Raw genomic sequence first — 24,024 nt, 5'->3', positions numbered from 1 at the left:
TGCTAATGGACTAGATGTGTGGTATGAGAGCAAGAGAAAAACACTGAAGATGACAGCAAGGTTTTTTGGCCTGATCAATTTGAAGAACGAAGCTGCCACTTAAAAGGAAATGAGGAAGCTACAAGAGGAGCAGATTTTGTGGAGGGTGGGGATGGAATGGGTAGGAATCAAGAGTTTGGTTTGGGTCATTTTAAGTGCAGATGTCCCGATTGGCAGTTAGACATTAAAGAGGAGAGACATAAATTTAAAGTCTTGAGACTAAATGACCATAGAAGGAGAAAAGGCTTGAGGACTGAGTGCTGGGGCACATCCAACTTAAAGTGGGGAGAAGAGAAGGAACCTGCTGAGGAGGCTCAGAAGGAGCAGCCAGTGAGATCAGAAGAGAACCGAGAGACAGAGGTATCTTGGAAGCCAACAGAAGAAAGAGTTCAAAAGAAAGGGTAAAGCACTGCTGACAGGTTACATAAGACGAGGTCTAAAATTGACCACTGGATGCCGCAAACGTGGAGGTCACTGACGACACTGACAAGAGCTGTTGTGGTGAAGTGGTGGAATGGAAAGTCTGACTGGAATAGCTTCAAGAAAGAAAGTAGAGATAGTGGTTTGGACAACTTAGTTCTAAGAGTGTTGTAAACAGAGGCAGAAAAATGGGAAAGTGTTTGGAGGAGGATGTAGAGCTGAGAGATCTGGTTTGTTTTGTATTCTTCTTAAGACGGGAAAAATTACGGCATGTTGGTATCCTCATGAGAAAGACCCAGCAGAAAGGGAAGATGGACGATGCAAGGGGGAAAGGGAACAACTGCTAGAGCGAGGTCCCTGAGCATGTGAGAGAGGATGAAATCCAGTGCACAGATGGAGAGGCTGGCCATAGGCAGGTGCACGGACAGTTCAACACGGGAACAAGGGAACATACAGGCCTAGATAAAGGCAGAATAGTTGACGTTGGAGGGAGTATATGGCAGCTGTCTTCCGACTGCTTCCATTTTTCTCAGTGACATACAAAGCAAGGACATTAATTGACAGTGAGAAATGGGGAGAAGATGTTGGAGACAGAAGTTTGAAGAGGCAGAGGTATGAAAAAGTTGTCTAGGAGACTAAAGAGGACTGCTGGATAAATGAGTTGACAGATTATTTTAGTGTAAAATTGTGGGCTCTTCTGAGGTAATTGTCAATTTCAGACATCACTTAGCCCCTATCTAAATTATGACACTTTTTGGTAATGCATTTGTTTTCTGAGATGGAGTTAACTACTACTCAACTTAAATCTCACAGAAATAAAATAAAAGTTAACAAATATGAAAAACAATATGCCAATGGGCTGGCCCGGTGGCACAGCAGTTAAGTTCATGCGCTCCGCTTTGGTGGCCTGGGGTTCACAGGTTTGGATCCCAGGCGTGGACTGACGCACCACTTGTTAAGCCATGCTAAGGCGGCGTCCCATATACAGTAGAGGAAGATGGGCAAGGATGTTAGCCCAGGGCCAATCTTCCTCAGCAAAAAAAAAAAAAAAAAAAAAAAAATATATATATACACACACACACACACACACACACACACACACATACACACACACACACACACATAAATGTATATATAACCTCTTTTTTTTTGCCTTTGGTATTTTCACCATACCAATTATTCATCACTAGCACCATACCAATTATTCATCACTAGTATAAGGTACTAGTTAAGAATACAGAGATAAGTAAAACTCACATGGAATCTACTCTTTAAAAGCTTCCAACTAATTATTTTAAGCAGATAAAAATTTACTAAAACATTAAGAAAAATTACTCTGATATTTTATTTTAAAATGATATACCCTTAAGCTTTGCATAGTTCAAATGTCACTGTTACATTTTAATAATCATATGGCATTCTTCTTACCTGTGTATCTGAAGATAAAGCTGGTGTAATGTACAGCAAGAATCAGAGAGGAAAGGGAGAAATTCCTAAAATAAAATAACACTCTTCATTCTTTGTATACAACGTGTTTTTCTAATACATACCCTCTCACAAAGGCGCGCAAAACAAAATAAAATCCTGTGGATGTGCCACATTAAAAAAAAAAGTTCTTCCATGAGAATAAAAAGGATGATGAGGGTAAGCACCTAACATTCTTCACTATTACAATGATCACCACAACCACCATTAACAGCCATCATTTCTAAGCACCTACCAAGTGCTTGGCAGACAGGTAGCAAGTGACTTTATGTACATTACTTATTTAATTTTAGTCCTCTCAAAAATCCTATGACATATTATTATCCCCATTTCAAAGAACAGAAAGCTGAAGCTAAGGGATCTAGTAATTTGATCAAGTCAGAGAGCTAAAAACCAACAAGGCTGGGATTCAAGTACAGTTGTGACTGCTCCATTATGGTTAGGCTATCTTTTAGAAAGTAAAGAAATAATTTTTATTGTATTATAGGATATAGAAAAAAAGCTGATGATTAATTTTAAAAAGTTTAAAATTTCCCTGATAGAAAAGAATTGATTTAAAATGGTATAATTAGGGGCAATTTTGCCTTCTCCATACCAAGGAAATATCAGATGGGTAACTACCCATAAGAGCCACTGTTGCCAGGACCCTCCCACCATGTACCTCTGCCAATGAAATACACTCCTGCAAGCTGCAGGGAACCCAGTGCCGGAGCAGCCAACTATGGTCATAAGTGGCAGTTGCCAAGAAGCACCAACTCGGGCAGCACATCAAATAGGATGGCAATGTGCCATGGAATTCTAACTATAATAAACAGTCATGGAGATCCTTATCTCTTCCTCAAAAATGAGGAAGGTCAAAAACAAATTCAACATGGACAACAGTTTTTTTTAAAAAATCACCAATATCTATTACAATGATGTTTCTTTCACTGGCTGCTGTAAGCATTCTCTGCTCTTCTCTCCAAATAATCTGCCTTGACAACTTCTCTATTCTCTTCATATATCTTCAACTATCACTGCTATCCTGATGACTCCCAAATATGCAGCTCTTCTTAAAATTATTATACAGTTTTAAAGGTTTGAACATTTAAACTTTAACAACCTAATTTAGAAATATGGTAGAAATAATTTATAAACAGTATTTAAAGGCAAATTGAATTATCTTATGAAAATTGATTTGTGCTTATAGAAATAATTTTATTTATGCTTACAGAAATAATCTTTTCAGAGAACTGAATAAAAATAATAACAATGATGATGGTAGCAACTTAAATGATGTAACAGATGCTCAATATTTAACAATTAACAATATTAAACCAAAAAAAAAAAACCCTACAAAATATACCCTTGACAAAATAACTTTAAAAGATTCTTCTTGGCAGGATTGACAAAAACAGGATAATTTACTATAGATTTCACATTTACACATTATAAAAAATAAGCCTTACCTTAGCATAGTGCAAAAGGGAGTTAGCAAAGAAACGACACAACTTGACTGTTTTCTGAAATAATCTGTAGTCAGCACTATCCTGTTCCAAAAAAGGAAATAAGAAAGCATAATAAATAAGAAAAGAATATGAAATTAGCTAAGCTTGTAAATGAGACAATATTTTCTAAAAAGATCTCTTAATAAACACTTAGAGTATAAAAATTTTCCAAGAAAACATAATTCTTTTCTGAATTGTTGTTAGGAGCAATACAAATAAACACTGAATGACGACACAGATATTTCAAAAACTAAACTCTACATTACTGAAAAGAAACCTTCATACATAGCAGTAGAAGAGGAGATCATTCTTGGTCGATCTGAAAGTGAAAGAAGTTTAAATACCTTATTGTTCTTTGCTACATGGGGATCAGCAGATGGTCAAAATAAAAAGGTCTTACAAGCCAATAAAAGAATGACATATAGGGCCAGCCCCGTGGCTTAGCGGTTAAGAGCGCGCGCTCCGCTGCTGGCGGCCCGGGTTCGGATCCCGGGCGCGCACCGACCCACCGCTTCTCCGGCCATGCTGAGGCTGCGTCCCACATGCAGCAACTAGAAGGATGTGCAGCTATGACATACAACTATCTACTGGGGCTTTGGGGGGAAAAATAAATAAATAAATAAAATCTAAAGAATGACATATAAAAGAAAACAGGTAAAAGACATGAGAAGGCAGTTCACAGAAAAGAAAATACAAATTGCCCAAAAACTAATATTGGAAAAAATCCAAATCACAACCTAATTACATATCTTTTGAGCAGGGCAGAGAGGGCTATTTGATTAGCAAAGATTAAAAAGATAGACAATATCTCAGAGTTGATGAGTAAGGGAGGTAATGAGCACTTTCTTTTACCATTCGTGGGAGCATGAAATAATACACCCTTTGCATTATTATTATAAGCTAAACTGTTAAAACTCCTTGACCCAGTAGCAGTTCTACTTCTGGAAATACATCCTATAGAAATACTAGTACAGGTATACAACGCAACATTTTTTTATATAGTGAAACTTGAAATGAACCAAGTATCCATCAACTGGAGAATGGTTAAATAAATTCAAAGTATATCCATAAACTCTAACAGTATAGAGTCTTAAAAAGAATCGGGTGGATATACCTTCATGGACACAGAAAGCCCTGAGATAGATTAGTAAGTAAAAATCAAGCTATAAAACAGTATGTATAATATAATCTTATTATTATTTTAAAATGTGTTTGTTAATATTTGCTCCCTAATCCCCCCAAAATAAATCAAAACCTTACCTGTGGTTCTGTCTAGCAAATGAAAGTAGGATTTCACTTTCCATGTTAGATATTTGTGTAATATGTGTGAGTTTTCTGAGTATGTGTTACATTTGTAAATTGATAAGACAGTGGGAGGTAGACGACTGTGGGGTCATCACCTGGACTGAAATCCTGGCCCCACCACAAATACTATGTGATCGTGGGAAATTTATGAAACCTCTCTATGAGGCTGCAATATGGTTTATACTAAGGTTATGATGAGGTTTAAATAGTGTCTGACACACAACTTAGCTCAATAAATATTGGTTGTTATGTCACTCAAATGTGTAACATATCCTATAATCCAAAGAGCTTTAAATTAGTACCATAAAATTAAGTCAAATAGATACATTATTGTCTTTAATTTTAAGAATCATTTCATATGAGATAACATATCTTAACTTTAATGTTAATTGACTATGTTCAATTTCTTTCCTACAATACAGCAAGACCTTAATTAAACCAATCAAAATGGAATTGGATGATCCACTAACTGAATAAGATCTTTCATTTTGACCTTTAATAAAATTATTTGGATACAGTCAATTTTCCTCAGCAGAAATAGGTTAGATGAAAATTCACCTTTCTTTGATAATTATGAACATGAACTCTCTTATACAGTGCTATGGAATTTTAAAAGTACAGGGATTAAAGATGAATCTACACTGACCTTATAATATACTCAATAAGAAATTTTATTCAGCTTAGATGTCATATCGCAAGAAACTTTCCCTGACTTCACAGTTGGCTTCCTTCTTTACTCCCATGAGTCAACCCCCAGTTCTCCAAAGATCATACTGTTCTATATTGCCCTGCTTATTTGTCTCCTGACCTAGACTAGAAGTTGTTGAGGGCAGAAAACGTGACTAACTTAGCACCTGGTACATTTTCTGGCATAGAATAAGCACTTGGAAATACTTGTTAAACGAATGAATGGTGACACACAACTTACCATGTTTGCCTTAAATTCAAAGGGAAATGGTACAAGATTTGGTTGAAAGCTCCACTTTCACTTCATTACTAAATAGCATACTAATGAAATCTAGAGCCTTTATTTTGACATTTTCAAAAAGCAAGTGTACAACACAACACTGTCCCATCTTGGTTTACCCAGCAGTTTAAAACAGAAAGCTTGCACCCCAATGCCAACAAAGAAGACTGGGGACATAAGCAAGGAAGACCATTTTCTAATGTTTCAAAATACTGAGTATCCACTCTTCCTTTCTTAAATAAAATAAGAAAATACTGATAAAATCTAAATGTAGCAGGCAATAAATCTAAACGGAGGCAATGGATTTAAATAAAGTATATGTCTATTTTCTGAATACAAATTTCTATAAGCATTATATAAACAAAAGTAGGAATTACAGTGGAAATTAAATTTATATCTAAGAGCCTTGCAAATAAATTTCGCTATCTTCACAGAAAAACTAAATCATTGGTGGCTAAAACACTACATATTAAAAAGTCTAATACAATATTCTCTTTTTGAAACCATATTTAAGTCTCATAGAGAATAAAGGTCAATTTTAGGGGCTATTAGGGGTTGAACTGTGTCCCCTAAAAATATATGTTGAAGCCCTAACCCCCAGTACCTCAGAATGTGACTTTATTTGGAAACAGGGTCATTGCAGATGTAATTAGTTAAGATGAGGTGATACCAGAGTAGGATGTGCCCTTAATCCAATATGACTGACGTCCTTGCATGAAGCTGAGGTGAAGACACAGGGAGAGAACACCACGTGATGACGGAGTCAGAGCCTGGAGTTACACAGCTACAAGACAAGGAATGCCAGCAACACCACGAACTAAGAGAAAGGCTTGGAGCAGACTCTCCCCTAGGGACTTAGAGAGGATGTGGTCTTACTGACACATTTCAGACTTCTATCCTTTAAAACAGTGAGAATAAGTTTCTGTTGTTTTAAGCCACCCAGTTTGTGATCATTTGTTACCACAGCCCCAGGAACCTAATACTGGGTTATATCAGGGAACTGATATATCTATATGCTTCCATAAATACCATATTACCTATTAAACCTAGTGGTTTTATTTTGATGTTCTCGAAAACAAGGTGAAAAAACTGCGAAGACTTTATATAATAGCTTGATTCATAATAAATATCAATAGTGAACGGCAGAGGGCACTGCTGATCAGAATTTAGAGTTAAGAATGGAGAAACTATATGGACCATCTCAAGGCTCCATTTCAGGCAAAGGACAGTCAGTCGTGCTAGTCACATTTATCAGTCTCAAATTTTCACAAGCAAGGAAAAACTTGAAAATTTGATTGGACAGTTAGGAAAGTTCGCAATTTAAATTCTCTGAGTTTCATATACAAGCAGTTTATATAAGCTGAACTTACACACTTTATGTACAAATAGCCACCCTGGTCAGGCACCCTTAAGGACTTCTCTTTTTTCTTCCACTATAGACTATACTATTGCCTGGGCTTTCCCCATCTTGCTCCTGCCCAAGAATCTCTGTCTAAACTTAGTGTCCAAGCACTAGCTTGGGAGTCTATGGAGTCAAGATAAGCAAGAAGGCAATTGGGAAAAGAGGAGTTTGGGGTTGAGGATATGGATGTATAGGATAAAGGTGAAGAGGGGAACAATCCTCCTGCCATTGACACAGGATACCCAACCAAACGCCTCCTCCTGTTAGCAACATGAGGGGAATCAGAAAGTGTACACGAAGGAAGCGGGGATGGAAAAGAAAAGGGAAAAAGAAAGAAGGATGTAAGGGGAGGACAGAAAAGAGAAAACGAAGAGAAGCATGAAGGAAAAGGTTAGCCCCTTCCTAAGCTACTCCTCACTTCCTTCTTACCAACGTCAGAACTCCTTTTCAAACTTCCACCCTCCTCTAGGGTCTGACTTTCCAGGTTATCCCTACCCCAGGAGCTGTGCCCAGTGCTTAGGAATGGGATGAATCCTTACACATCCGCCCCGACAGCTGCTGGGCAGGGAAGAGCATAGGTACAAAGGAATTGCCTGTATCAGCTTACAGGTCTACAACAGGAAGGCACGTAAATGTTATTCCAGGAAGAAATATTTAACTCATTTTCCCATTGAAATCACTACATTTAACTGTTGGGTCCTGAGTACTATTAATCCTATAATTTAGGGCTATTGTGAGTTAAATAAAATTTAAAGGGCTAGTCTGAGAACAAAAGGCACTATGTATACATTGTTATAGGAAAATGAACTATAATTCCCAATAAGTGTATTACAAACTTTTAGATACAATCTGTTTCATAAATTCAATACTATAACTTTCTGAAATTAAAATAAATGTTAAGTATATACCAATTTTAGAAGACTGATACATACATACACATACAACAGAGTTGTATATCACATCACCACAGGTTGCTGGATTGGTGAAGGTAAGATTGATTGTGGCTATATCAAGACAATCTTAAATAAATACAGGACTAAGGAATTAGATTTTTGTCCTAGGGTAGAAAAGAATGAAAGGATTCTGAGGAGAATGCCGTGATCAACTAGTTAGTATGTAAAAGGGGGGGACAAGCAGACTCTTAAGGGAATGATAGAAGACAGAAGTCTAATGCAATGTTCTGGGTGAAAAGTAACTATGGGCTGTAAATAATCCCACAGATTGAAAAAACAAAAACAAAACAAATTAAAACCCTTTTAGGTAAAGTGATCCATAGACTCAAATGAGATTTTAGTAACTGCCAAAGGAAAAAAGAGCTACTGTCTCAAGTGTTGTTAGACCATGTTTTACCTGTGTATCTGAATGTGCCATCTGCTCAGCTAACTGTAAACAAGAATGGAAGGAGAAAAGAACGTCTTCACACAAGCTAGTAATTATATCTTTGTGTTTCAGTTGACTCTTTATAACTGACTGGTGCTTAAGGCTCTGCCTAAATGAAGAAAAAGAAAAGAATACAATCACTACAAGTAACACATTGAGTAACTTAGAACCACAAAAATATGACTTAAAGGAACATGTAAAAAATCACAATGCATCATATATAGTACTAGACATGGCATAATTAAGATGTGCTGACTTTACCTCTGAAGCCAGCCTGAAGCCAGCCTGCTAATTTAAGTAAGTTGCTAATTTTTTACTTCTCCTTACAAAATACTAGTGGAACTCTTACTACGTGCCAGGCACTCTGCTAGGTCCTGGGGATAGAGAAGTGAATGAAAAGACACAGTCTCTGCCCTGTCTGCATGGAACTTCTGGTCTAGCACAAGAGAGAACGTTAAATAATTGCAAGAATAAATAATTAATTACGGTTGTGATAAATGCTAAGCTGGAAAAGTCCACGGTGCTACAATAGAGAAATCTAATCTAATTTATTCTTAGGATGAGGATATCAAAGAATGCTACCATGAAGATGTAACACTTGAGTTGAGAACTGACGGAAAAGCAGGAGTTAGCAAGGAGTAGAGTAGGGGAGAGGAGCAGAGGGAAAAGCTAAAAAAAGGCTCCAGGACAGGAGAGTTTGGCATGTTTGAGGAACTAAGAGCAGGGAGAGAGCAGCAGAGATGGGCTGGTGAAGAAGGCAGGGGCCAGACAGGATTAGGTTGTTACTGTTAGTAACATGGGATGGATTTTAAGCAGTAGAGTGATGTGGTCTGATTTACACTTTTAAAAGATCAGTCTGAATGCTGAAAATGGAAAAGGGCAAGAGTGGAAGATATTCAGTGATGATGATGGTGATGTGGCTAATTCACTGAGCACTCACTATGGGCCATGCCGAGTTCTAAGCATTTCACATTGATAAACTCAGTTAATTCTTGATATAACCCCACCAGGAAGGTGCTATGGTTATTCCTCCCATTTTCAGATGAGCAAACTAAGGTTCAGAGAAGTTAACCAAATTGCCCAAGGGCTCAGGCGGAGGGGGTGATTTCAGAATGGATTCAAGCATATGTGGTTTGGCTCTGAGTTGACACTTTTAACCCGGCACTATTACTTGTTGGCAACTTAACGACCTGGTGGTGCAAGAAAAGCACCTGAGACCTGAAAGTACCACACTGACCTTTAATGTTTTATGCATGTGTATAAAGTAGAGGTTCTTAAGCATTTTTACTTCTCAACTATATCTCCTCCCACTCCCAAGAATGTGATGAACCCTGTGGGCATTCTCCCTAGTAACGCTCCATAATGCTCGTTAAAATTACTTTTTAAATGGAATTAAACTTGAAGAACTCAAAAGCATATAATGAAGGGATTATATTCAGCTCTAATTATAATTATTAACCTATCTAAGCCTGGAAATAGGACACTTGTTAGTCACTTAAACTACAGTAGCAGTAGGCAAGTGGTTAAGGCCCCATGGCCCATTATTTCAGAAGTGCTAGCTAATGAGGCAGAACTTTTTTTTGATTTTAGAGGCAGCAGAGTAAAGAAGCCCAATTTGGTTTAGGAGCTACACGTACAATATCTGGATTATCAGAAGTAGTGTCAGTAAACATTATTCACACCCATACAATGTTTTAAATGCAATCTAAGAAAACTTACAAATAAAGATTTTGGATATGGAAAATAAATTACAAAAAGTAAAAACAAAGGAAAAACAAAAAACTCTTACTTAATTATAAATTTCCAAGTATTGGCATGAAATGCATGGTCCATACTGGAAATAACAGAGCAGATTTCCAACAATGAATGAATAACTACAAAGAAAGATAATAGAACTCTTAGGACATTCAAATGTCATATGGCGTGAGTTTCTCCTATATTTAAAAGTATCCATTGAACAACTGTGATTTGTTAAAATAGGTAATGCAGTTTGACCAAAACTGTCGAAATAATTATTGAAAATAAGTGTCAGAGTTTTGATTTAAGATTTTTATAAATTATGGAAAATTAACTTTTGAAGTTTACTTCTACTCTATGACCTAAATGAAACTAAAAATGTTCAGTGAAATTAAAGTTGTGCCCTACTATAAATGAAATATTCTATAGATATTCTAATTCAAAATGACAAAATAAACTGCTAAGGAAGGAAAACCTAACAAGAAGAATTAAAATGAATTTGCACAGTACTCATGGAAGGCTTCTACTCTGCCTGTGGTAGATTATTTGTAAAGTGGCCACAATAACTCCCCTTTCTGTGTCCACACTCTTGGGCCGTTCCTTTCCATACTGACCCTGGGCTTAGCCACATGACTTACTTTGGTCAACAGGAAATAATAAACGTAAAGCAAGAAGAGACTTGAAAAGTGCTTGTATATTGGGGCTTGCCCTCTCTTGCTGCTCTTAGAAACCCTGAGGCCACCATCAGGTGACTGAGCCTGGGCCAGCCTACTGGCTGATGTGCTACACATGGCTGGCTCAGCATTTCTGCCTATGCCAACAGCCAGACGTGACTGAGGTCACTGACCACAAACACATGAGTGAGCCAGCTGCACCATGTGAAGCAGAGAAAGCTGTCCCAGCTGAGCACAGCCTAAACTGCATTCACAGAATTATGAATAAATAAAATTAGTAGTTTTAGACTTTGGGGTGGTTTGTTACAGAGCAAAAGGTATCTGATACACTGCACAAAACCAACTTACTCTCTTTACACTGAAGCTATGAATGCAATCTTTGCCCTTACACATTAGAGTATTGCTGTTCAAACTCTGGGTCATAATCCACTGGTGACTGATGAAATTAATGAAGCAGCAATCAGCAATTCTTTAAAAATGAAATAAAATAGAGTACATTACATGTAAAATGGGTATTACTTCATGTATAATAAATGTGGTGTATACAAACACATTCACAAACATACACATACAAATGTAATTATACGTGTTCTGGGAAAGAAAGCAAAATTCATTTCTTACTATGAATTATGGTTTAAAAACTCTGAAAACTACTGCCTCAGAATCTGGACTACTTTAGAGGGTATAAAGTTGCATAATTTTCTTTGTTAATCATTGTAGAGAAATTACCTACTGTGAACATTAAATGAATACACAAATCTATGTTAAGGCATCAAATATCAATTTTACAAATTCTAAAATTAAAAAATTAAAAATTTATCAGGTAGGATTTAAATTTTTTTATGCATAATAAGATACTATGAATCATTAGAAACAATGTTGGATTTAATAATTTAACTGATATACAGTTTATAGTCAATCTACATCATATACTAAGTAGTAAGTTTTCTTCACTCACCTATTACCATATTCAAAATATCATCATTCTCATCTACTAGAGGGTCCATGCAAACCATATCCAGCAGTTCCATTAGTTGCTTTTGAAGAGAATAGGCTTCCTTGAAAAGAGCCTGGAGAAGGTCTGAAACTAGGTGTAAATGCCCAGAATAGACAGATTCACTATTCTGATCACAAATAAATAAAAATGAGAGAAAAAGCAAATCATAAAAAGCTCAAGAGCCAAAGAAAGTTACTTTACCTTACTCTATCAGAGCTCAAAAATTTAATGCTTTTTACTGAATCACATATTCATTCATTAAACAAATGTTTAGTGAACATCTATTATATATAGTGTCCTTGAAAAGATGCAGGCATGTATAAGATACGATTTCTGACTTCCAAGATGGTGCAAATATAGAACTAAAAGAGAACATTAGATCAGGTGCATGACGTTTTAGCACTCTATCACCAAAGAGAAGCATTAGTTAACTAGCAATTTTCATTCACCCAACAAGTAGCAATATCAAAACTTTCTGTGGCCCACAAACCCTAGGCCAGCTTTTGTGATTTAAAGCTGCCTCAGCAACACAGAGATAGACTAACTAAGGGTTAATGTCCCTTTATTGGCACCTAATCATTAAGGAATTCATCTGATCCACCAATGCCACGACAGAATTATTTCAGGATCTCTGTGACACAACACAAATCCGTATCACTCTTTCTTTACAGAGAGAAAATAGGATAAAAACAACAAAATTGCAAAAGCCCACTTTTTATGACTTCCTTATAACCACTTATCTCAAAAAAATATTTACACACATGCTCTTTATTCTATGGAAAAATCTATTCCAATAATATGGCTAAAATGTAAAATCTTATGTACAAACACTAGTTTACTCAGTCCCTTTGCCCATGGATTCTGGGTCACTTAAAGTGTACTTAGACCCATTACTCACCTTACAATGTACAAATGTACTTTTGATTACATGTATGACTGAGGAGGGGAGACTATGAATATTTTCTAGAACGATGGATTCCTGTGTGGCACAGATGTGCTGAACACACCCTGTAAGAGCTCCTAAGAGCTGCACCATTGTCTGGAAATAAGAAAAGAAGTTGCATTCAGAACATATTTTTTGTGCGCTTAAAAGATGTCAGATAGTATGCTGGGTACTAGGGATACAGCAGTGAACAAAATGGATACTCTGTTCCTCCTTTCAAAGAACTTCAGTCTATCAGAACTACAAATATTGGAACAACTGGCTAGATACTTGGTTAAAAAAAAAAAAAAGAAGTTGGAATCCTAACCCACGCACCAAAACACATGGCAGGCCTTCTACACAAACACTTTGAAATTACAGGTAGGGCATGCTATCTTGATTACTTGTCTTCTTGTATGAGTTTAGATGTTTACTCAGCATGAAATCGTATAAAAAATTCAGAATTTATACTTTTGCATTCATATCTTTAATTCCACACATTTAATTCCAGCACTGAGCCATTACATAAAGAATATATAGATAATTAATATCAGTATAAAAATTCTCACACTCTTTAAGCTTATCTCCCCACCCCCCCGCCTCGTTCCTAACATATTTGACATACTTGTAAAATATTTCTTAGAGTGGTCTTGATTTCTAAATTTTGGCTTGATAGTCCTCTGGCTTGACTGGTTAACTCATACATCATGTCATCAAATAACTTGACAGTCTGTGAAAACAAAGCAGGTTATAAATAAGAGTAATAGAAATCACTAGAAAAGGAAACATATCATTAAAGAAAAAAATCAGATGATTTGATTTTGCAGTAGTAACAGCCATGGGATATTGTCTAGCTTAACAATTGTAGCTAATAAAGTAAAAAATATATATAAATATAAAGTATTTCTACAATACAATTTCTTAAAAAAAAATAAAGCCTCAGACAGAAATTGATTTGTTTTCCATTTCTGCGGCTTGAATCTATTTAATAACATCCATTAAAAAATCACTCAAAGTTCATTTTTTGGTGATGTAACAAAGGTAAGTGCTACTCTTTACACAATAAAAGATCACAGTCTTAACCATCAATATTCTTATGGGCACTTACAAGGGTATTTTCTGGTAGTGCTAACGAATTTGTGCTGAATTACCTGTTCACTTGTATTCTAACCAGTTCCCCTTTTTGACCAACTCAACATACCACTCCTGGGGTAGAGGTACGTCAGTATGTGACCTCAGAACTACGCTTTTGTGTCTGTGAAGAGCTCGCCATCGTAAGATCTTAATACTCAGATCTTTCTAAACAATTTAAAGGACTTAAACATGGCACAAATAACAACCCAGTCAACAACACAATGTGATTCAAGAGGCTCTTGTTTCCCACAGGCTTGTTAACACTCAACATCCCTGTTTACATCTATATAATAGCTGTACCTTTTTCTAGTGGTCAAGAACAAATTCTAAGAAACTTTTCAGACAGAGAACAATCAAGTGAATATGAGTAAAAGGAATTCTGATGATTATCTGCTTCAAAGCTAAACTTAGAAATCCATTCAATAAGAAATATGTTATCATAAAAAAAAGTTTCCTTTCAGCATGAAAGTACCTTCAGTTTCCTCAATTAAAAAAAAAGTTGACTGTGATTTTCAGAGAAAAAGTACACCATAAACATCTAAAAGGTAATAATGTAGCCAGTGAATTTAATGTTTTCTCTTAGTTATTTGATTTTACCACTATTCCAGCCTTTTTCATTCTAAGACTTCTTTAATAAATTTTGGCTCCATTTCTCCAGACAACAAAAATTTTAACAATTAATAAACTCTACAGAGAAGATACAACAAAGGGACTTAGCTAACTTCATCACTCATCCCAAATTTTCACTGAATAGCTTTAAAATAGAAGAGTATTTAAAATTAGCTACTGGGCCGGCCCGGTGTCGTAGGAGGTTAAGTGCGCGCGCTGGCTGTGGCAACCCGTGGTTTGCGGGTTCAGCACCCACACACTGCTTGGCAAGCCATGCTGTGGCGGCGTCCCGTACAAAGTGGAGGAAGATGGGCACGGATGTTAGCCCAGGGCCAGTCTTCCTCAACAAAAAAAGAGGAGGATTGGCAGATGTTAGCATAGGGCTGATCTCCTCACACACACAAAAAAAATTAGCTACAAATAATGTAAATTCAATTAGTAAAGGATCCATATTACCTGAAAATATAAGTTTTTAATCACCTAGTGATCGCACTAACACCATCATATTCTCATGACATCTATTTTTTTTACTACTACTTTTTTTGTATTTACTACGTTTTGTATTTCAAATATGTTTGATACATTAGAAAAAAAGACCCACGATTAAGAATAAATGATCTAAAACTGAGGCTAGATTTTAACAGCCTTTATAACATGTAGATTGATTAAGATAATAATAGTACTATACCTTTGGCAGCACTTGTGAAAAGAAAGTCTGTTCCAATGTCAGGTGGTTCATATGAGGTAAAAACATTTCTACAATAATTTTCAGAATTTCTATAAAGCAAAATAGTAACATATTTTGTAGGAAAATTAAGTCATGTCACCCAACAAAGATCACTGCCCTTTCTCAAATGTCAGAATACGTAAAAACTACCAATCTAAAGCTTTGAACAGTTTCAAAATGCCATGTTCTGTATAGGGAAACTATCAAGTATCTGAAATAATAGCAAAAAAAAAGAAAAGAAAAGAAAAAGAAACAACCTACACATCCAGCAATTGAAGATTGAGAACCAGTTAATGGATATGGGTAAATCTACTGAATAGGATCTGCTATCAGCAAAATATTTATTAGAGATTATTTAAAACCATGAAAAAACAGTCACAATACTTTAAGGTTAAACTAAAAAGCTTCCAACAGAGTATAATAGCAATTTTAACATATATAAACATGTATATACAAAGAAAAAATAGATAGGCTAGCAGGAATATACAGAATCGAGATGAGAATTTTCTATACCAAATTCTTAACCATTTCAGATAAACAGATGTTTTATTATTTTTGCTTTTCTGCATGTTTCAAATTTTCTACAATGAATATGTATAACTCTTATACTCAGGATAAAAAATAATTGTTACTTAAAAAAATTAGACCCCAACAGGCAACGCAGATGCAAAATTATAATATTCCACAAGCAAGTGAAATGTAAATAGAATAAGTTACTCAAAATATGAGTAAACTGTGCAGTCTAGTCTTAACTCTTCTACTTCTTCTCCTAGCTAAATAAGTAAATCAAGTGAAGTAAGATTAATGAAGATGAGAAACTCAACTTTTTCCAAATGACAAATTTGTCATCACCTAAACAGACAGCTGTTCATAACCTAGAACGTATTTTGTAATTGACACTAAACATGTTAGAGGGTGAAGTTTATTGTAAATTATGTTTTATACAGGTCTAACCAGTTTAAAAACTAACGCTTAAAATTTACAAGTGCTGGGCCGGCCCTGTGGCTTGGTGGTTAAGTGCGCGCGCTGCGATGCTGGCGGCCCAGGTTCGGATCCCGGGTGCGCATCGAGGCACCACTTCTCTGTCCATCCTGAGGCCGAGTCCCACATACAGCAACTAGAAGGGTGTGCAGCTATGGCATACAACTATCTACTGGGGCTTTGGGGCAAAAAATAAAATAAATAAAATCTTTAAAAAAAAAAAAAATTTACAAGTGCTTATTACATTATCAAACAGAACACTTTTGGTAACTATCCAAAATAGAATTTAAAACTTTACCCATAATTTGAAGGAATTTGGTCATTTTAAGTAGCTAGAAGTTACAAAGGCTGTAATACAACAATAATTAGAATAAAAATTTGAAGGGAATACGAAACTGTATTGAGATATGTGGGACTCTGACCTTAATGATATCAAAGTAAATCATATGATTAAGATAATTTTACTTACGAATATGCTCCATCCAATTGTCAGATTGCCGATACATAGAGTAAAGGAATTAAGGAAGATACTAGTATCACAGCAATAGGATATTCACTACTGACAATAAATTTAAAAAGGACCCTTTGTGAAGTTTAAACAATGATCAATAAGAGATTGAAATCAGAACCACACCACTCGTCTGTCAGTTGTCACACTGTGGCGGCTGCTTATTGCTGTAATTGAAAGCTATGTCACCGTTATTTCAAATATGAGCAGGGTCACCCATGGTGGACAGGTTTCAGCAGAGCTTCCAGACTAAGACAGACTAGGAAGAAGGACCTAGCCACCCAATTCCGAAAAAATTGGCCATGAAGACTCTACGTATAGCAGTGGAGCATTGTATGGTAGGGTGCCAGAAGGTGAGAGGATGGTGCAAAAAGACCAGGCAGGGTTCTGCTGTGCTGTACACGGGCTTGCTAGGAGTTGGAATCAACTGGAGGGCACCAACAACGATTACGTAGACATGCAGGTAAAGACTGAAAAGTAGTACGTAAAATGCAAGACATGAAAATAATTATGTTTGGGTGATAGGACTGGGGATTTATTGGAAACTTTTCTTTCATGTGTTGAAAATAGTGTTGAAGATAAAATACAGACAAAAGCTGAAAAAATTGTCTGATGAGACTCCCAGGCATTTTTAAAACATGACAATATTTTTAGCCCTTCACTGAATGATTGCTATGTGCCAGGCACTACTCCAGGTGCTGGAGATAATCCAGTTAAAATTCCTGCCTTTATGAACTTTACAGTGTAGTGAGGAAAAGCAAAAAATAAAGTAGGGCCAGCCCCATGGCTTAGCGGTTAAGTGCACGTGCTCTGCTACTGGCAGCCCGGGTTCGGATACTGGGCGCGCACCTACGCACCGCTTCTCCGGCCATGCTGAGGCTGCGTCCCACATACAGCAACTAGAAGGATGTGCAACTACAACATCCAACTATCTACGGGGGCTTTGGGGGAAAAAAAAAGGAGGAGGATTGGCAATAGACCTTAGCTCAGAGCCAGTCTTCCTCAGCAAAAAGAGGAGGATTAGCACAGATGTTAGCTCAAGGCTGATCTTCCTCACAAAAAAATAAAAAATAAACTAAGTAAACAAGATAATTTGTGTTAATGATACTACTCTTTAAAAAACTGAACGGGGCAATGTGATAAAACTGTTGCAGACTGGGTTTGGGGGAAACTACCTAAGATTGAGGGCTCAGAGCTGAAGAAGTGAAATTTGAGCTGAGACCTGGACAACGAGATGTACAGAAGGCTGGGAGAACCAGGCTGACGGATCAGCAAGCATGAAGCCCTTGAGGGAGGTGAGCTTCATGTATCTGTGGATAGTGTAGTGGGCTAGGTAGGAGAGAAAGACAAGGCTTAGATCCTGAGGAAGCCTGAAGGTAAATTTGGAGATTATTCCTAATATGATAAGCCATGGGGCAGTGGTTTAAAAAGGAAATGACACGATACTGTATTTTTCACTCTAAACTTTTTTTTGGAAAGTGGTTTATAAGAGGAGATGAGTAGAAGCAAGGAAACTATTAACAATAGTCCAGGTGAGAGGTGCTGGGGGTTTGGAATAGACTGCTAGCAATGGGGATGGAGATAAGTGGATGGATTCAAGATATAGTTTGAGGTCAGAAACAACAGAACTTACTTATTGGATGTGTGCGAGAGAGAGGATTCAAGGTTTTGGCTTGTGAAACCATTTATTTAGATGGAGAAAAGTGGGGCAGGTTTGGGTTCTTTTGAATATTAAGTTTGAGATGCAAAACCAAGTAGGAATGTTGACTTTCAATTACAGAAATCCCCCCTTGAGAGGATAAAGAGGAACCATGTTCCTTATCTTTGTTTCCCCAAAGCCTAACACCCTATCTGGTACAAATTATGTACCTAGCAAACGTTTTTGAGTAGGAGGATGGCTATTTGTTTCCCAGGTCAAAATCCCTGAGGATAGCAATTCTGTATCCGGACAACTACTACGAAAGGGCCTTGGGACCTAAGCGGGATTTCGCCAATGCCAGGTGAATGACTTCTATGTGATGGTAATACTTCTATTTGCCTTTAGCTATAAAAAATTATTTGTGCAGTGTTGAGACTCTCTCAAGTGAAGGTCCTTTTTTCTTTTGAGTGTAGTTTTATGTTAAAGATGAGCTCAAAAAAGTGAAAAAAAAATTACTTTTTAACACGAAGGGCTGACTCCGAGCACACTTGACAATCACCAAGGCATGCGACTACTAAAAAAATGGTCTGCACCTGTACAACGGAAGCATTACGTCATTCAAACGCAGCAGACGAGAACCAATTACAAACAGGAGCAACAACTTCTCACCAGCAATCAAGGAAAAGAGGTCCGAGAGGGGATGAGGAAGAACATTTTTATTTACTGAACATCTTTTACAGACTTGGCACCAAGGTAGAACTACGTCCTTTAATTCTCACAAATCTGAGGAAGGTATTCATCTTCACCACCCATTTTAGAGATAAGAGCTCAGAGCATCTCTCTCTCTTTACCTCATCCAGCTATTGGGGGCCAGAGCTCGCCTTACATACAGCTCAGGTCTGAGTCCTTGCCTCCCCCGCTAACCCAATTACACCTAACTGCACGTAAAGAGTACAGAAAAATTCAGAAGGCACAGAGAAACGGAAGAAAACGCCACGTCCACTGCCAAAATCATGGAGCAGAACACTTCTGCGAGCCCTTCCAAAGCCAGGCCCGCCTTCGGCTCGGCACCCACGGTGCTCTCCCGCCCTGCATTCCCGCGCTTATTCATCTCGCTCATCAGCAAAGAAAGGGGGGTGGGGGTGGGGTTCAGGCCGCAGAAACACAACACGGCCCGGCGGCGGGGGTGACGAGGCCGAGGAGAAAGGTTCGAGACGCGTCCCACACCCCTCTCGAGTGGAAGTGACAATGAAGGATATAAGGAGCCGGGGCAGGACAGACGGCAGTTCCTGGCGGCACAGGTCCTCCGGCCAGCTCCTTAATTCCTCCAGGGGAACAGCACGCTCCTGAGACATGCTTTCGTCAAGGAGCACAGCTCCCACCAGTCCCGCCACAGCCGAGACCGGAAACTACCGCCGTCCCGGCAGGCCTTGCGAGCTCTCCGCCGGCACCAAGACCATAGAGAGGAGCGGGCTGCGTTCCTTGGTGAGCCCGGGGCCCCAAAAGGCTGGGAAGCAAGCCAGGCTCATCTGGCCCGCGGAGGACTCGACTCGTTGGTGCGCGCTTTACGTCCGGAGGATCTGGTGTAAGTCGTGGTTTCTCAGCGTGGTGAGTTGGGAACACGCTGGGCTGCGAGCATTCTAAGGTCTGGGTCGTGTAAATGTTGCATTAAGGCGCTTTGGGGAGGTGAAGGCCGGAAGTCCCCAGAGTTGCTATCCTGCGTCCCATGGGGTCCTCTCTGGGGTCGGGTTTGACCTGGAACTTGCAGCCGGTAGTGACTGCAAGCCCCGCGGCGCGGTCGGGTAGAAACAGGCGGGTTGCTACCCACTTAACTGCGTGACCCTACTTTGTACTTACTGTGTGATGGGAATGAAGACCCCACCTGCCGGGATTGTTGTGCAAAGTGAAGCAGACCGTGTATATTGAGTGTCTAGCATAGTGGATGGAAGAGTCTCAGTAAAAGTTGCTTCCACTTTCTACGGGCCTCTCCAGACAGTTCAGTGCCGTTATTTTGTGTTTGCCCTACCACCAAACTAATCTTTACTAATTACTGCAAAATTACCCCACTCCCATACACTTAGGGCTGCTGGTCTCCACTAAATGTTTGTAGTGAGGTCATTTGGATGAATTTACACACACCGCAGCATACCTGTGCATATTCTGAAAGGGATGCTAATTTACCAAAATAAAATCTTGAAGTCCTGTTACTTGAAACAGCGATAGACTGAAGTGAAGAGATTCTGGCAGGTTAAGAGCTAAATATGTTTGGGCAGGGTCATGACAAGTGAAAGGCGCTAAGTAGCTAGGCTTGTCATTTCCTGCCTGAGAATTTTGGACTGTTTTTTCTGGTTGTTGTCGTTGCTGCTGTAGTTCTTTTGTTTGTTTTTACAGTTTATTCTCTTCTCAAGCTTTTGAACCCTGAAGAGTGTGTTTCCAAATCTCTTTATCTCCCTCTCCCTCCTCAGCTTTTATAGAAAAGACAGCTGTATGAGGGGGAGAGCTTTTTAATATTACATTTTAGTGAAATGTGTCATTTTGCTTTTTAATAACAATTTTCTTTTTTTCTTCAGAGCTAAATTGAAAGAAGAGCAGACCTCTAAAAAGTCTTTTGGAAACATCTCTAAAATATTTGTAACTGTGTATAAGCAACTAAAGAGAAATTGACCCCCAACAAAACTAACTGAATAATTGAGACAGTTTTATGTGTGTGTCATCAATTCTATCCAGAAGCTGAAGAATCTTCCTCTGCATTTAAGGATTGTGTGCACTGAATGAGAGGATGACTTTTCAATTTAATTTCGCTATAGAAGACCAACTGGAAAGTGAATTAACACCCCTTAGAGATGGAGCTTTGGCCCTGGATTCCTCAAATGAGTCTTTGATCTCAGGAAGTCAAAAAGGTAAACATAGAGACAAAAAATGTTCTAGAGAACAGTTTGACTTGTCTCAGGATCATTTGTGGGAACCTAAGTCAGTGGGAAATGCACCTCCCTTTCAAGACACAGACACCTCCCTCAGTTCAGCTAACAGTTCAAGTAAATTGGAGCCACATGAAAAACAGCCTTGCTTGAGAGTTGCCAAAGAGCATGCTATGCCTAAAGATTTAAAGAAAGTGTTAGAAAATAAAGTCATAGAAATGTTACCAGGTCTCCAGCATGTTAACATATCGGTAGTGAAAACCATCTTGTTGCAAGAGAACTTCCCTGGAGAAAACATAGTTTCAAAAAGCTTTTCTTCTCACTCTGATCTGATTACAGGTGTTTATGAAGGAGGCTTAAAAATCTGGGAATGTACCTTTGACCTCCTGGCTTATTTCACAAAAGCCAAAGTGAAATTTGCTGGGAAAAAAGTATTGGATCTTGGCTGTGGATCAGGGTTGCTGGGTATAATTGCATTCAAGGGAGGGGCCAAAGAAATTCATTTTCAAGATTATAACAGTATGGTGATTGACGAAGTAACCTTACCTAATGTCGTGGCTAACTCCACTTTGGAAGATGAAGAAAATGATGTAAACGAACCAGATGTGAAAAGATGCAGGAAATCAGAAGTAGCACAAGAACTGTCTAAATGCCGATTCTTTTCTGGGGAGTGGTCTGAGTTTTGTAAGCTTATAGTAACCAGTGAAAAACTCTTTGAGAAATATGATCTCATTCTCACCTCAGAAACCATTTACAATCCAGATTATTATGGTACTTTGCACCAAACATTGTGTAGACTGTTAGATAAAAATGGACGGGTGCTTTTGGCCAGCAAAGCACATTATTTTGGTGTGGGTGGAGGTATTCATCTCTTTCAGCAGTTTGTAGAAGAAAGGAATGTATTTGAGACTAGGACACTCGAAATAATTGATGAAGGACTAAAGAGGTTCCTAATTGAAATGACTTTTAAGTCCCTCGGTTAATGTCTACTGAGTGTCCTAAATGAAATAAACATAATCACCAAAAACTTGCTTTAAATGTTCCATTTCTACTTTGCTATTATTTTTTTCTGAAATTATGACGTTTGTTTAGTTTTCTTCCAAATAATAGACCAGCTGTATTATCAACTTGTACTTGCCAGATGGGACTGAGAAAATAGTGTCCCTGAGCATTTGATGAGATTCCCTAGGAAATCATTTTGTGAGAAAGTTTTGTTTTCCACCTTCATTCTGTTTGTGCTTTCCGCCACCCTTGACATTACATAAATTTGTTCCCAGGAAAAACTGCCATTCCTTATCTCAAGTTTGAAGTTCTTCCCAGTCTTTGTTATTTTCTGTTCACAGAAGTGCCTGGTGCGATCACCATGCCGTTAATTCTGAGGGCATACATATGCATCACTAAATGGTACTGAACTTAAATATCAGATTGAAGGCCTTAGGTAACTAGGAAGAAGTTTTTGTTTTGTTTTATTTTTATATTCATTTATCTCATATAATAAGAATCAGAATGCTGAGCAGTTGAAGTCACATTGAGATGGAGAAATAAAGGGGAATCCTGATAGCGTAAAAGTGGTACAGAAAACTTAGAGTGCTTGTGGTGAACCCTTATAGCCAAGTAAGTAGGAGACCCAAGGGTCTTGGTAGGAGGAAAAGAATAGGAAAGAAGAATTCCAGGTTCTGGGGAGTATGGACTCCTCACTGGTTAAATAGTAGGAAAAAGAAGGGGAGAAAAAGTATTTTTGATTCTAGTGCAAAAATTGTCACATTTAACATCTGAAATTGGGATCTGCCTTCCTATCTCTAACTATAGTATAGTGGGTAGTTTTTTCTTTCTTAGAGGTCCCTAAAATAATGGTACAACTTGCAGTCACTGAAATGTGCTATTTACTGGACATCTGTTAACTAGGCACTTTGTATGGCATCTTGCTTAATATTTACAACCTATGAGGTATATATCCTCCCCATTTTAATAATGATCATAATAGCTAACGGTTCTCAGCATTTACTATATGCAGGGCAGAAGAGCTTTACATATACTAACATTTAATATATTTAGTTAATTGTTAAATTTTTTTGTTTTTAGTTAAATGTTAAACCTTTTTTTTTTTTTATATACTAACATTTAACAGCCCTGAATTAGGTTATAATTACTATCTCCATTTTATAGATAAAGAAATTGAGACTCGAGGAAGTAATTTGATCCCAATCATATTCCTCACTTTGAACCAGAATCTGAACTGAAGTCTCTTTAAAGGCTTCACTCTTTTTGCCCCAGTGGTCTTAACCTTACCAATGCCTGTTTTCATCACAAATATCTCTTAGCACCCTCTTATTATCTGAAGTGAAAGTCATAGTTAAAGAAATTTATTTACACACATTGTTAAAAATTATATATATATTACACATAAATCCCTAATGTGTATATAATCGTATATATCTCATATATACATATATATAAAATTATAATATGAAAAAAGTCATTTATAATCAAATTTGTGTCTCATCGGGTAAATGCACAGGTGTAGCTACAGAGAAGACATATAGCAGTCAGATGCTTGTACCTAGGGTACCATTACTGCAAACACCACAGCTACAATTCCAGACACACCTACCAGATAAAATAGAACAGGCCCTGACACCTGGGTTGGCTAATTGAGGAGACACAAAGCTTTGGATCAAGTCCCATGACAATAG

General features: G+C 37.7%; 2 protein-coding genes across 10 annotated transcripts in view; one reads left to right on the top strand and one right to left on the bottom strand.

The window, feature by feature from the left end:
- The window catches only part of FIRRM (FIGNL1 interacting regulator of recombination and mitosis), a 41,200-nt gene extending 21,363 nt beyond the window's left edge, over positions 1 to 19,837 (bottom strand). For 2 of the 7 annotated variants that reach the window (XR_015553880.1, XM_014783441.2), the window contains exons 1-10: positions 19,673 to 19,837; positions 16,736 to 16,775; positions 15,247 to 15,335; positions 13,441 to 13,545; positions 12,792 to 12,932; positions 11,855 to 12,020; positions 10,275 to 10,359; positions 8,456 to 8,594; positions 3,393 to 3,473; positions 1,888 to 1,952 (exon numbers count right to left, since the gene is read on the bottom strand). Coding sequence is in view for 6 of the 7 variants with exons in the window: in XM_014783441.2 (XP_014638927.2) it covers positions 1,888 to 1,952; positions 3,393 to 3,473; positions 8,456 to 8,594; positions 10,275 to 10,359; positions 11,855 to 12,020; positions 12,792 to 12,932; positions 13,441 to 13,545; positions 15,247 to 15,335; positions 16,736 to 16,775; positions 19,673 to 19,768 (1,007 nt within the window). In the remaining variant the exon portion in view is untranslated. Of the gene's footprint in view, positions 1 to 1,887; positions 1,953 to 3,391; positions 3,474 to 8,455; positions 8,595 to 10,274; positions 10,360 to 11,241; positions 11,366 to 11,846; positions 12,021 to 12,791; positions 12,933 to 13,440; positions 13,546 to 15,246; positions 15,336 to 16,735; positions 16,776 to 19,672 lie in introns of those variants that run through there. The other 5 variants (XM_087437821.1, XM_087437835.1, XM_087437828.1 and 2 more) reach the window with 5 other exon arrangements.
- On the top strand, positions 19,785 to 23,360 carry METTL18 (methyltransferase 18, RPL3 N3(tau)-histidine). 3 transcript variants are annotated; one of them, XM_087437855.1, is made up of 2 exons: positions 19,785 to 19,998; positions 20,984 to 23,360. In XM_087437855.1, exon 2 carries the CDS (start codon positions 21,193 to 21,195, stop codon positions 22,312 to 22,314), a length of 1,122 nt encoding a protein of 373 aa, XP_087293981.1. In that variant the 5' UTR covers positions 19,785 to 19,998; positions 20,984 to 21,192; the 3' UTR covers positions 22,315 to 23,360. The 3 variants fall into 3 exon arrangements, with proteins under 3 accessions (XP_087293981.1, XP_087293982.1, XP_004425114.1); XM_087437856.1 differs by having other exon boundaries at positions 19,785 to 20,021; XM_004425057.3 differs by having other exon boundaries at positions 19,785 to 20,058.
- The last annotated feature ends 664 nt before the right edge of the window (positions 23,361 to 24,024 follow it).

The sequence above is a fragment of the Ceratotherium simum genome, chromosome 2 (genome assembly GCF_057802395.1).
Source record: "Ceratotherium simum simum isolate JZ-2026a chromosome 2, ASM5780239v1, whole genome shotgun sequence".
Lineage (NCBI taxonomy): Eukaryota > Metazoa > Chordata > Mammalia > Perissodactyla > Rhinocerotidae > Ceratotherium > Ceratotherium simum.
The sequence above is the reverse complement of the archived record's forward strand: the minus strand, read 5'-3'. Positions and strand labels throughout refer to the sequence as shown.